This window comes from Cladophialophora yegresii (assembly GCF_000585515.1).
Source record: "Cladophialophora yegresii CBS 114405 chromosome Unknown aczIN-supercont1.7, whole genome shotgun sequence".
Classification (NCBI taxonomy): Eukaryota; Fungi; Ascomycota; class Eurotiomycetes; order Chaetothyriales; family Herpotrichiellaceae; genus Cladophialophora; species Cladophialophora yegresii.
This window is the reverse complement of record NW_006913051.1, coordinates 1,830,332-1,843,807: the sequence shown is the minus strand read 5'-3', so window position 1 is coordinate 1,843,807 and position 13,476 is coordinate 1,830,332. Positions and strand designations below refer to the sequence as shown.

Here is a 13,476-nt window from a genome sequence, read left to right as displayed (position 1 = left end):
ACGTCTCGACGCTCAAAGCACCGCGATCGCACGTACCGAGATGCGAAGTACAGACAAGCTCATGAAGCAAATGCTTGCCGGGTAGAACTGTGAGAGTGGTGAACGGAGTAACAGACTCGCGGACTGGGGTGCAGTGGATGGCGTGAGGGAGAGTGGAGGCGGAATCCTTGGACGGGAGTCGGCCACTTTGGACAAAGGGTCGAGGATGATTCGCACAACAGATGGTAAGCTCCGGTGAGCACATGCAGCGGAGAAGGAGCTTGCTACGATAGAGGAAGATGTGGAGGGTGTTCGTCGCGAGTCCGAAGGGCAGGGGCTGCGCACGGGATCGAAGGCCGTGGAGATGAAGTTCAGTAGGTGGGTAAGTGAGTGAATGAATAATGGCGGAGGAGGAGGCTACCCGCTCATGTCCCCCATACGAGTAGCTCTGGGTTCCCCTAATTAAGCCACCTCCACGCAGAGATTCAGCTAACTCTTTCGGTACTCGCAAGGGAGTCTGAACATGCCATTCTAGCTAAGCGCGCAAGCACCATTCCCGTGCGGCAGGTACGAGGTACAAGCCGCACAGTCGAGTATCTCAACCTTGCCGAGTACATAGTACCTCCGCAGCTGGTTATCTACCTCATACGAGGTACCGCGTGTGCACTCGACTTGGAGGGATCAGCGTCCCCAGGAGCTTAATACTCTCGGTTCGTGAGCCAGTGACGTACCATGGGGCCACCCTAAAGGCCCTTAGGCCACGCGCCGTTGAAGCAGCACAAGCACCTCGGGCTGACACTGATCCGAAACTGTACGAACTGCAAGCCCGCAGGCTTCCATCATCAACAGTTCATGTCATCTCTGCGTTCACGGCTGCGTACCAATTCCTCCCCAGCTGTCCTCGATCACACCCTATATCAGCATCATCGAGAATGGTTGTTGTCTGTATTGGTTAAGCTCTGCACCGTCCGTCTTGTTACCTCACCACCGACGAGCCCTTCGAGTCCAATCTCGTCCTGGGCTTACTCTCGATTCGCTCGACCTCACTACGTTCAGCTCCCTCCTTGTCGGACGCCATTATGGTCAACAACCAGGTGTCCCTCTCCGACTCCGATGATGAAGCTCCACCGCCCGGATTGCTGAGTCCCTGGAGACCTCCCCGACGCTCCATATCCACCGGCGGCAGAAGTTCCCCCTTCGTTCAAAGCCGGTCGGCAGCCTGGCGTGACGAGCTGATCAATAACACCGAGAAGTTGAGGCGCCGAGTGTATAAGGTGTGGAGTGGTATGACGTTATTTCAGAAGATACTCAGTTGCATCGGTCTGCTCGCAGTGGGCGTGCTGGGTATTCTGTTTTTGGTTTTCAACGAGCGCATCTTCAGCTGGCTTGAGCCTCTTGCAGAGCGCTGGAAACACACGACCGGCGGCTGGACCATACTGTGGGCGTTTGTGTTCCTGTGCGCTTTCCCTCCGGTAATCGGGTACTCGACCGCGGGCACGACGGCGGGGTTCGTGTACGGTGTCTGGGAGGGCTGGCTGATCCTGGCCTCTGCTACCGTGGTCGGCTCATTTTGCGCCTTCATCGTGTCGAGGAGCCTGTTGCGGAAATGGGTTGAGCGAATGACCGCGGACGACAAGAGATTCGCCGCATTCAGTCTGATCCTGAAGCACGATGGACTCAAACTCCTGGCCATGATCCGGCTCTGCCCCCTCCCTTATTCCCTCTCCAACGGCGCCATGTCGACATTCCCTACCGTCAGCCCCTACGCGTATGCCTTGGCGACGGCCATGGTCACGCCAAAACTGTTGGTCCATGTCTTTATCGGGAGTCGCTTGGCGGTTATCGCGCGGACAAGGGAGAAGATGACCATGGGGGATCGAGCCATCAACTACGGAAGTATTGCACTTGGCGCCATCATCGGAGCATCAACGGGCTTCTACATCTACAGACAGACTATGGCTCGAGCCCGCGAGCTCGAGGCCGAAGAAGCCAACCTTGTCCGAGACTCTACCAGACGAACAGGCCGTCCCCCAGCGGAGTTCAGTGACGACCCTGAAGCGCAAGCCGCTGCAAATACCCTCGCTCGAGACGATGATCGGATAGACTACTTCGACGATTCGTCTAATGAGCAATCCGAGTACCATGATGAGACTGATAATGACAACGACGTTTTTGGAAAGGGAGACGGGGACGAAGACGAACCCGTGACCGCCAACATCACTCTGCATCAACAGAAGAAATGAGCAAGGACGACAGGATGTCTGGTTAGGGAAGTCGAAAATCACCGATAGAATATACTGCATAGAATACATGGCGTGTCCGGTAACGAGCACGACGAGAGCATAACCTAAGTATAGCTTACTGTACCACGGCGAAGCACATAGCTAAGAGTGGTATTATCATTAAGCTCAGTTTCTGGCGGCCCCCAGAAACTACGAGGATGATCAATACGTATTCTTCTTAAGAACGCCCTGTGGAGGCTGCCGTGTGTTGTGGTTGATACAAGTACGAGTAGCTCCATCACCATCATTCACTCGCGAGGTGAGCACCATGGAAAATAGGGTTATAACTGTATGATGTCAACGCCCTAGCCAGCATCGAACTCCAACGACCATGAACTCCGGAGAACACCCTTCACAACCGGGCGGTACATATCGCCCTGTCGCGTTGTTCAAGAGCAAATGAGTCAGGCGTTACCCGGACATCGGCAAATGCACCGACTGCGTCATCGCTCGCAGCGCTCACGCTCACTCTCATCTCGCCCCCAGCTTCTAGAAGCCTCACAGCCCCTTCACACGAACTCTTGTTTCTTGTGCCGTCCTGTCCTTGGTTGGACTTGTGGTTCTTGTTGTCTGGCTCTGCTTCAAACTAACTCCCCGCCTCACTCTATTTGCCACGTTCCCGCCACGCCTTTTTTGGCGATCCACTTGCGTACAAGTAATATGGAGCAGTATCGGCAGCAGACCGCCTGACTGGGGCTTGTCAGCCTTTTTCAACGCCCGTTGAGCCTCCACCAGGATCGCTGATGCAGTAGCAATGAGGCTACGGCCGCCCGCCTCCTCGGCTGTAGCCTTGTCATGCATTTCTTTACCGCCATAAAATGACACCCAGCGGCCTCGATCCTCTCTCTCCAAAGCCTCCTCCGCCCCTGCCTCCCCCTCTGTTTGTGGATGGCTACTTTCCTCGACAACCTTGTCCTCCAATGGCCGCGGACAACGATGACCGGGTGGATCAATTGATCCACCAGCTCGAAGCAGACCGCAAGGTTTTCGACAAGCTCATCGACACTCTTAGTCAGGCGTTAAAGTCACAGCCGGACCGGAACGATCCTCGCCATACCGAAACGTCTCTCCCGTCTGCTGCCTCTACATCGTCTCTGCTAGGGTCTGACGTTGCTCGACAGCCTCAACAACCCAAAAGACGGACGACCAGCCTAACGAGTCATTCGGTCCTAAGCCGCCACGTCCTCGAGCAACACAGCCACTCCCACCAACCCAAGGATTCAATATACACCGGAGACGGCAGTTCTGACAGCGACGACGACGAATCATTCTTCGCCCAGGAGACATTGCCGCCACAGGACTTCTCAGAGAGTGATCTTATCGAGCACCTGAAAATACATTCATGGGATATTTACAGCAAATACATCCTCCAGGACCTTCTCCGAAATATTGACTTGCTCTCCGTTGGCATATTCGTCAAGGACAGGCACCATCAGACAGATGCTAATCACCAACATGCTGACATCTACCACGTTGGCACTGATGGCGCTCCTGTACGTTTATCCCGGGGTGATTCGGATGAAGGCCCGCTGGCCTCCTGGGAAGCCTTGAAGAGCATCAACAGCAATGCCTCCAGAAAGCAGGCCGTAGGCCGTATCATCATTGTGCGAGAGCCCGCGTCGAGCCTCTTTGCTGCGCTGCACCTCACCATGAACGAATACTTCGACATGGACTCGATCTACCGAATTTTGATTGATGACCACACCCCGAGTAAAGCAATCACCAAGGGCTACCTGAAGAAGGACCCGCGCCGGCAACGATCGATTGTGTTTGTCTTCAAATATCACACTATTGTGGGAGAAGGACGGGCTCCCCTTCACTGGCAGAGCCACGATGACGACCTGGATTCTTCCGAAGACCACATTCCGCTGACGACGTAAGCATTTCGAAATCGGGTCCCAAATCGATAGAGACTAACAGAATCTCGCAGGTGTTCCTCCGTCGTCGGCCTATCGCTGGCAGGGAATCCTGCTTACACGCTGCGGCGGAATTCCAGAAAGAGCAAGTCGGTACTTGGGAACGTCTACGACCCCTTCGCACCATGGCATGTGCTGTCGATACAGTGCTTTCCGGACTGGAACTCGAGCGTGGACGCACATGAGCACAATCATCACTACTGTAACGGGCCCGACGCGTTCCTGGCCACTCTCTTGTCCGAGTACCGAGACGCAATTAAGCGGTTCAAGGTGGTGCACAAGAAGATTCAAGGGCTAGCAACACCGCCAAATAGGAGCATTTTCGACAGTGCCTTGCGAGACGAACTGCTGTTTGAGAACAACAGATTCACCTATTCACGTCGCTACTTCTGGGCTTCGCAAACACTGGGGCTGTTAAGCAACGAAATAAGAGACATCATCGCAACTTACAACGACACCTTCACAGATGAGTTCTGGTCTGGAGAACACAAGACGCTCTTTCCGGGCACAAGGGACCAGTCGCCGCGCTACAACAACTGGAGGAAGAAGCTGATCCATACTCGGAGACAGTTTGAGAAACAGATTGCTCAACTGGAGGAGGTCTTCAAGACGTTCCAGGACCAACAAAAGCAGATTAAGAATCTTCGCGAATGGTTGTTTTCTGGGACCTCCGTCCTCGAAAGCAGAGAAGCTGTCAGCATGGCCAAGATCACGGTCGAACAAGGGTATAACATCCGGCTCTTGACGCTGGTCACGCTGTTCTACCTTCCACTGAGCTACGTGACGGGTATCTACGGCAGTACGTCTGTGGTTCCTTTTTATGCCATCCGCTGACATGATACAGTGACAAACATGCCTCCCGAGGACGGGTTTCTACCGTTCGCGCTAACCACAGTGGGGATCTGCGTACCCACGTACCTACTCATCCTCATCGTCAACAATCCCGAAACCTTCAGAAAGCTGTTGACCCACGTCGGGCTGTTCTTCACCAGAATTGCGGCGATCCCAGCACCCAAGAGGTCCGAAAAGCTCAGGGAGAAGATCCTCGAGCACAAGATGCCGCATCTGGAAGTCCAACCTGAAATGCACAAGTCTGCCACGTTTGCCAGCTTAGAAGGGAGGTTATCACAGGACTTGACCCACGAGCCTTCACTGCGCGGATCGCAAGGTTTCATGCAAGCTACTCGACGAATGTCCCAGACCATCACGAATCATCTGCAGGGCGCAAGCGGAAGACATTCTTCGCAGGCAGCGACCCGCATGCCGCCTAGGTTGTCTACGTCCCAAAACGGGTTGGCAGGAGATCGTCTGCGGTCCAGCACCATAAAATTCGAAGAGCCATTCTCAAGCCCGACAAAATGGCGCACGGAGGAGTTGCAGATAACTACGGTTCGGGATTTGGAAAAGACTAATTCCAACATTTCCGCAATCTCACCAACCGAAAGCCCTGCTCTGCCAGCAGTTATTCTTACCACCCCGAATGGATCGCCATTGCCGTCCCCGCCGCAGAAGGGCCTGCTACGGCCGCCGGACTCGCGGCGAGAAAGAAGTCTCAGCCCTTTGGGTGGAGGTGGCGCAAGGTCGCTCTTCGGTAGACTTGGCGGCCGACTGTCGTCGGCTCTGCCGTCGCCAAAGTCGTCGGAGCCAGGAAGTCCCAGGGAGACAGTATAACATTGGCGGTACCGAGTACGAACTCAGTGACTCGACCTGGATGCATCTCCGATGAGATGAACGCTATCTCAGATGACCAGGCAGACGAGTGGGTACGTGGCATGTATATCGGGTGACAATACGGCTACGACCAGCACAGACGTAAGGCGCCACAAAAGCCGAAAGAATGTCCGAACGGACAATTGACCGCCTGGGCCTAACGAAGACACGAGCCGAGACGAGCCGATGTACAGTAAGACCTTGCAGATCCACACAGTACATTCTACAAATTATGACGACCGAGCAGACCATGAATTCCATGACATGAAGAATTCAAGAGCCAACGGACCAGCGAACGAACCGAGCGACCGAGCTTGCGGACTAGTGACTCAACGACTGAATGAAAAGCATACATGCAGGACGGGACCATCAAAAAGCATATGTCGGGTGTCGGAATTTTACCAGCAGCGTGTGTCATTATATGTCGGGCGTCGACCACACTGCCAGCAGTGCCACGCGCGTGCTCATTACCTAGGTACATATTATCCGTCGCCTCCTCACGGCTAGGACAAAAGCTTGGACCCCCTTGGTCACTGCAGGTGCAGGCTACTGTATATGTATAGGGGTGGTCGCAATGTGTATATATGTGTACTCCCTACATGCACACACGCGCGCGCGCAAACTGGCAGGATCTGAACAATCTTTTGTCCACTGTGCTCAAGTACCACGTCACGGCCCACCACCGATGAACGAGTACGAGTTTGAGAGGGTGGATGCAATGGATATATATGTGTACATACACATATACACACATGCACACGCAGGTAAACTCACGGGACCTGACAATCTTTTGTCTACCGTGCTCAGGGAGCAGGCCACGTATGGGTGTAAGAAAGAGTATGAGTACTAAGTAGTACAGTTTTACATTCGGGAAAACAAAAAGGTCGGAATACTCCGTATACTTGACCACTTGAGCACTTGATCGGTTGATTGCGCCTCTGCCTGCCTGCCTGTCTGCCTCGTCCCAGCTAGCTAGGCGAATTACTCAGCCTTCTGTTCAAGCAGAGAGCTCTGCATCGGCACCAGTCCTTGGTGATTCGTACTCTAGATTGAGGCGAATGTCCACTGGACCTGGACGACCGGCCGGTCACAACAAGTGACTCCTTGCTGAGCAGATGCCAGACGCCCATATCTTCCGTACTCCGTAGAACGCCATAGGTATGTATATGTATGCCTTGGACGCGCGGACGCATGGTGAATCTAGGCGGTTATGCGGCCTCATCCCTCGCACACCGTCCGAGAGTATCAGAGAGTCGTCTAGTACAATGAATAGAGACCCCAGAGCTGAAGAGTCGAGGTTCGTTGTCTGCGTAGGCCCCACTCCTACCTCCTTGGGCCCAGCATATCGCATTTGCCGTCCCGTCATGACTTACAGCTTGCCGGAATGGGTTTTGGTGCTCTTGCGCTGGGTGGATTGGCAGTACCTTCTGCCATGATACCGCTCATGAGCTGATCTGATTGAACTTGAGGTGACGATTAGATCTGGCTCGTTTGGCTCGTTGCCTCTTCAATCGAAAACATGCTGGACGTGGAAGAGAAGTCCTGGACGGAATCCAGTGGGTATCGACGCCCGTAATGTGCCATGGCTGTTATGACCAGATCCCAAATAGGGATGGTAACGGCAACCAGTGGTGGTGGCAGCACTATCGTCCACTCCACTCCACTCCAGTCCGGTCCGGTCCGGTCCCCTGCATTCGCACGGCGTCCTCCTCACTTCCCGAACATGACGAAGACGGGCTCAAGGAGACTCTCATCCAAGTCATGGACGGAGATCCCTTGACCTCTCGATTCGCGTTTCCAATCCCGCAAGACAGGCCCTAGGTTCGTGTCGTGGCTGGATCAGACCTTCACATGCCGACCCTCCCGCTCAACGACCTTGACAAGTCCCTTGTACGTCTCTGCCCATGGCTCTGTTCCCGACTCCGCGGGCTTGTCCTTCTTATCCGCCGCTTTCTTGCCCACTTCGCGACTCACCATCACGACGCTGGTCGGCCGTTTCGTCATGCCTGCAATGCCTAGCTCCGCCCGACTAGTCACGTAAATGTAAGGGATGTGATGATCCTCAGCCAGCACGGGGATATGGCTGATCACGTCCATGGGCGAGATGTCCGCGGCTAGGATGACGATGCCGATGGGTAAGGACTCGTTGTCCACCTGAGAGGAAGGGGACTTTCGCAGCGCCTTGACGACTTCCTTGACGCCACGTTTGAGGGTGCGGTGCGCCGCGGCTGCAGGGGACAGATATTAGCGTGTGCATCAGACAGAGATGGTCGGTCAGTTCCTCTCGGCGAGGGGGAGAAGAGCCGCAAATACACGCAGAGTGACCGTGACACATACCTTTCTTTACACCCTTGAACACCTTCTTGGCGACCTTCTCATCCGCAAGAGGATTCGCGAAGGGGACGAGCGCACCCACAGGCCGCACGACGGGTGCTTGGGCCTCCTTCTTGACCACTACGGTCGTCGCGGCTTCGGCCTCTTCATCTTCGTCCTCGGAGTCCTCGGGCGCCACACCATTCATCGTCGTATCTTCTTCCTCTTCTCCACTTGAAGCCACATCCCCAGCCGTGACTTTGACGTCCTCATCCTCTTCCTCCTCGCCACTTTCCTCGTCTTTAGCGTTCTCGATCTCACCCAACGCCCTCTCGGCTCGGGCCTTTTTCTTCTCCGTTTCCTTCTTGCCATTCACCTCCTTTTCCTTCTTGGACTTGGACTTGGTCACGCCGCCCTTCTTCGCCAACTTTTCCACCTTGCGCGCATGTTTCGCGGCCTTGCGCTCCGCTTTGGCAGCTGCCTTGGCGGCGGCTTTGGATTCCTTGGAGCCCGAGGTGGCAGAGGATTTATCTTTCGCCATTGTGTGAATGCGTTGGGCGGACTATCGGTCGTGAAAGTCAAGTCACTGCTGTGGAAGCGTGCGTGTGGCCAGAAAGAGCGAGGACAGAGTCTTTTTGAGAGGGTCGTGCGAAAGCCGAACGCAGAGCACTTCTAGCAGCACCGGCCTCGCGGGCTGCTGAGAGAACGACGAACGGAAGAGTGAAGAGCGAAGATTGAGGAAGGCACAATGATAGAGTCGGGACCTGTACTGCTGCACTGCTTTACTCTGCTTGACTTAGCTCGACTCGACTCGACTTCTCGTGTGGCTGGAAATTTGGACGTACTCCGCACCTTGTGCAGTTAAAAAATTGATGGCTGTACAGTTTCGGTGTCGAGCTTGAAAATTGGTTTCGAGGTCCTGCTGCTAGAGCGGGAGAGGGGCGCTAACCGTCTTGGGGCCCCACGCTGGCATACTGTCAGTCGCGTGGTCACACAAGGCCGTCGAGTTACTCCGTACGGAGTACTGTGTAGCTGACTACCTAGGTAGGTCTGTAGATTGAGTACTTCTTTGTGGCCAGTAATTACTCGATACTGCGGACCGGATTCATCATGTCCGAGAGTCAAGTTTGGCCTGATACGTGATAGGAAGCATGAGCCGTGCGCAGACTCATACCTCATGCTGCAACACTGCTACTGCTCTCCCATGTTCATGCTATTCCAACTTTTGTACGTATCCTACTGCACTGTATGTACCCAAGCACTTCGTCTCACGGAATGACATGATACCATGCATGACCCTCTCTCTTTCCTTCCCAGTCCCCAGCACTGTTTCGCTCATCCCTTTGTCCTTCAGGTTTCCAGTCTATGGCGATCGTCAAGGCGCTTATCCCAGTCATAACGGTCCCGCTCGACCGCGTAGACACGCCTCTTGCCACCTTGTTAGTGCTCTCCTTCCGTGCTAGTCCAGAAAGCCCTTCTCATCGTAGTCCGTCATGCTCCTATTGGCCGCTGTCCAGGGTCCATTGACGACTTCGCCGCTTGAGCCGGTCCGTCGACGGCTGGTTTCTCTGGTAATGTCGACAGAGCCGCCTGGTCACGCAATCCATCAAAGGACCGTCCTCTCGGCGAAAAGTGCTCCTGAGCAAATGCAGCCAGACTACTCCTGGAAGCGCCCTGCTCACTCCGCGGCGGACTCTTGGCCCTTTCCTTCTCAGCGTGCCTCTCTTCTCTGGTCTGCGAAATTTTGGCCTTCAACTTGCCGAACAGACCCTTCTTCTCCATCTCCCCGTTAAGGTCCTTGTTAGGATCCCCCGACTCCTGGTTGGAATGGCTCACGAGATTCTGCTGTCCGCTGACGTTCGCGTCGATGATCGATGACTGTGTCAGCTGTGAATCGCCCGTAAAGCTTTTCCGTGGTCGACTCGAACTGCCGAGAGAGCTATTACTTCCCCGGGCCCCAGCGTTCTGCCCGATGGGAGGCGGCGGCGTCAGTGGTGAGTACTCTCCCTTCTTCGCTGATGACGAGAACCTCCAGCGATGACGACGCTTCTCTCTTTCGGGCTGAGGAAGGGTATCATCAACTACGTCGCCATCTGAATGGTCACTAAAGGAGGGGCGAGAACGTGTGGATGCGGGGGGAGATGCAGGAGGCTTCAAGGCGTGATTCTGTCCATCAGCCCCAGAAGTAGGCGTGGGAAATTGCTTCAACGGTGGGGCCTCGTTGATGGGTGTGGCGGTCGTGTTCGTGAAAGCAGGACCTTGCGACGCAGCCAATGGGTCATGTCGTGCAACACTATTGATATCAGGTGAGACAAGAGGTGTGTGGAATGTCGCCGGTTCGTCACCATGGAGTGAATTCATCGAGCTTTGAGCGCTGTCGTTGGAACTTCCGGGAATCTTTTGCTTCTTCTGCAACTTCCTCGGTTGCCTTCCCTGGGGGTCAGAGGGCCCAAAGATTGGCGACTTGGGAAACAAGTTTGAGATTTTCCGCTCTCTTGTTGTGATGGGTTGTGGAGCTGCAGTCGTGACCTGTGCGTGGCTGGTCTGGTTGGGCACCGGTTGTGCTGCCGGCACAGGGTCGGTTTGTTGCGGCGGCTGACCGGGTGCCTGGACCGGTGGTGCAGGTGCAGGTACAGATCCTGCTCTGCCGTCAGCATCTTCTGGTTGGATAGACCCAGATCTGGATGATCTGGACCCGGTCTGCCCTTGAGTCGTGGGTGGAGTGGTGTTCTCTTGGGAAAGAGGGCCTCTTGGAGGAGTGGTCGAGTCGCCGGCATCGTTGATATTCTGAAACCGGTTAGGAGCAATGGCGGGAGATCTTTTTGACGGAACAGTATTGCTTCGTGCGATCCCTGAACTTCCGGAAAACGAAGTGACGCCTGACGGTGTACCCGGGCTTGAAACACCCGGGCTCCCTCGTTCCCGAGAACCTCGGGATGAGACCGAGACATTGCGCCGAACACCATACTTTCGAAGACTATCAGCACCAGCACTCGCGTTCGATGCAGACCGCCCAACAGGTTTCGGCGACCGTACAGATGGCGCGCCGCTCTCCACGTCCTTCTGAGTTTTCTCATCCACCGCGGTGCCCGACATGCCAATCAGAAAGTTATCCTGGTTCTCGATCAAGAAGATCAACACATCTTGACTAAGTCGATACTCCTGCGGCGACATGTCGTGCGACGGATGTGAGAGTATGCCAGGCTGGAAAATCGCGGCCAGGTTGCCGGCCGTCATGCGGTTCAGGTCTGACTTTGAAGCAAAGACTGCGAGGAGATCAAGTAGATAGAGGAGCAGTTGACGATTGAGCGGCGGCAGCTCTGTTATCAGTTTCTGATATGCAGCGACGGCAATGTTGTGGTCGTCATAACTCATGTCGCGCGTCTGTGTCCCACCGTTGGTTCCGGTTGTTGACGTCGCCGAGCGAAGAGGCGCGCGAAAGCGCTCGTAGAACTCGAGAGGGACAATGGGCTCGGGAAGCTGGTTGAGATAGCGACGAAGAATGTTGGCCGCATCGTGGACCGTGTAGCCGGTCCAGTCTAGACCCTTTCCATATCTGTCTGGCGAGTCGAAGATGGTCTGCAACTCCTTGATCCTTTTCGCGGATCCGCTCAGACGGAAGATACCCTCGATGTCGGTGGCTGGGATCTGTCAGTTTGGTCTAATGGTATAGGAAAAGACCGTACCTTTCTCTTTGAGGAACACTCCGCATTTCGCCACCACGATCGGCACGTAACCGTAGATGAAGCTCTCGCCGTTATCATTCTGTAACGAAATGGCCACATTGGCATATCTGATGCTGTCGGCCAGAGGGACCCCGAATATGCCCGGACCACCGTCAGCTGGCGAAGAGTTAGCGACAGCCAGCCCACCAGCGCATTCCTGCTCACCTTTCTCCTCGTTCTTTTCTGTTGTCTTCCTGAACTTTTTCCACCATGACGCTAGCTCTCGCCTCGACGGAGGAGAGGCTGTGCTTAAGGGGGGAGGCGCGGGAGCAGCGCGGTGAAGAGGTTGGATAATGGGTTGTGGAGAGGTCGAGGTCCCAGCGCTTCCTGTTGCCATAGTGCGGCTGCAGCTACAGGCGCGGGCGCGCTTTTCACCGCTGTTAAGAAGCAGGAATGACCGCCCCTTGTGATATTGACGTGGCCCTAGGTTCGATCACTTGGTAGAGCTCGAGGGTTTCGCGGGGAGGAGGCGGCGCAGCTCAGGCCACCAATGTTTCTTGACGCGTTTCAGAGGACAGTCGACAGAGTTGTCGCCGGTACGTGGATCGAACTGTGACGGCGAACGTGGAGGAGGATGAGTGTGAAGGTCCAAGGTGATTCTGGAGGATGGATCAGCTGAAAGCAAGCCTGGCCAAGCGCGAGAGCAGGGCGCTGCTCAGGGTTTGGTCCCAGCCGCTGTCAGTGGGCGCAGGGCTTCGCTGAGTGTGTCTGACAGTTGAGGCACAGAAGGTTGCTGGAAAAGTGGGAAGTGACAGTGACAGGGACAGGAGCAGAAGAGCCGAATCGAATATGGAACGCGACGCTGGACAGCAGGGGGCGAAAAGAGGGTGGGTGTGGGTGTGTACAGTGTGTGAATGCGAGCGTCAACGTGAGTTGGTCTGGAGTTTTGTCTAGGTTTGAAAGAGGGTTGGTTCGGTGGGAGGTGCAGTCACAAAGATCTAAGTACGAGTAGCTAACTAGTTAGCCACCTAGTTCCTGCTGTAGGCACCGTAGGATACAGTAGGGTTTGACCCAGTGCAGCCTAAGACTGGCTTCAGTGCCCCCCAGTGGCCCCGGAGAGGCTTTAGTGGCTCGAGTGGGCGCCGCGACGCCAGCGTCCACAGGCCACAATAAGCAAGCGACAACCGTGCACGCACCACCACCACCACCACCACCACAACGCACGACTCACCACGCTCACAGCCACTCTGAATCGGAGTCCTTTTCCTGCCTCGCCCTGAACCAACAAGTTACTGGCTTCGGCGAACCAGGTCAAGAGATTCCGAACGACTCGTGCTGCACTCGTGGCCAAGGCAAATGGTCGGACTGTCCCTCAGACGTCAGTTGCTTATTCTCTTTGGCTTGGTTTCTCGGGTGTTCGCGTAGGCAGCCGTTTTAGGACCCTAGTGCTCATCTGCCACAGAGGATGATTCGCCTTCTTCAATACCCTGTACATTAGTCTGACGCCTGCTGCGAGTTCAGGTACAAGAGTCTGCCTAGGAGTCCAACACGGGAATGGCGCATCGAAGGCTAGGCCAGCAACCATACTCCGTACCAAGTGCGCGCATGACT

At 55.1% G+C, this 13,476-nt stretch overlaps 4 protein-coding genes across 4 annotated transcripts; 2 read left to right on the top strand and 2 right to left on the bottom strand.

Annotated features, from left to right (window-relative positions):
- Positions 1 to 1,058: 1,058 nt before the first annotated feature.
- Positions 1,059 to 2,222, top strand: A1O7_09779 (uncharacterized protein; the record flags this gene model as incomplete). Its single annotated transcript, XM_007763765.1, has 1 exon — positions 1,059 to 2,222. One exon carries the CDS (start codon positions 1,059 to 1,061, stop codon positions 2,220 to 2,222), a length of 1,164 nt encoding a protein of 387 aa, XP_007761955.1.
- Positions 2,223 to 3,079: 857 nt separating this feature from the next.
- A1O7_09778 (uncharacterized protein) lies at positions 3,080 to 5,848 on the top strand (the record flags this gene model as incomplete). Its single annotated transcript, XM_007763764.1, has 3 exons — positions 3,080 to 4,137; positions 4,192 to 4,976; positions 5,022 to 5,848. The coding sequence occupies 3 exons, from the start codon at positions 3,080 to 3,082 to the stop codon at positions 5,846 to 5,848; spliced, it is 2,670 nt and encodes an 889-aa protein (XP_007761954.1).
- Positions 5,849 to 7,726: 1,878 nt separating this feature from the next.
- On the bottom strand, positions 7,727 to 8,741 carry A1O7_09777 (H/ACA ribonucleoprotein complex subunit 2; the record flags this gene model as incomplete). Its single annotated transcript, XM_007763763.1, has 2 exons — positions 7,727 to 8,115; positions 8,225 to 8,741. 2 exons carry the CDS (start codon positions 8,739 to 8,741, stop codon positions 7,727 to 7,729), a joined length of 906 nt encoding a protein of 301 aa, XP_007761953.1.
- A 950-nt stretch (positions 8,742 to 9,691) lies between these two features.
- On the bottom strand, positions 9,692 to 12,262 carry A1O7_09776 (uncharacterized protein; the record flags this gene model as incomplete). Its single annotated transcript, XM_007763762.1, has 3 exons — positions 9,692 to 11,841; positions 11,887 to 12,042; positions 12,091 to 12,262. The coding sequence occupies 3 exons, from the start codon at positions 12,260 to 12,262 to the stop codon at positions 9,692 to 9,694; spliced, it is 2,478 nt and encodes an 825-aa protein (XP_007761952.1).
- Between the last annotated feature and the right edge of the window lie 1,214 nt (positions 12,263 to 13,476).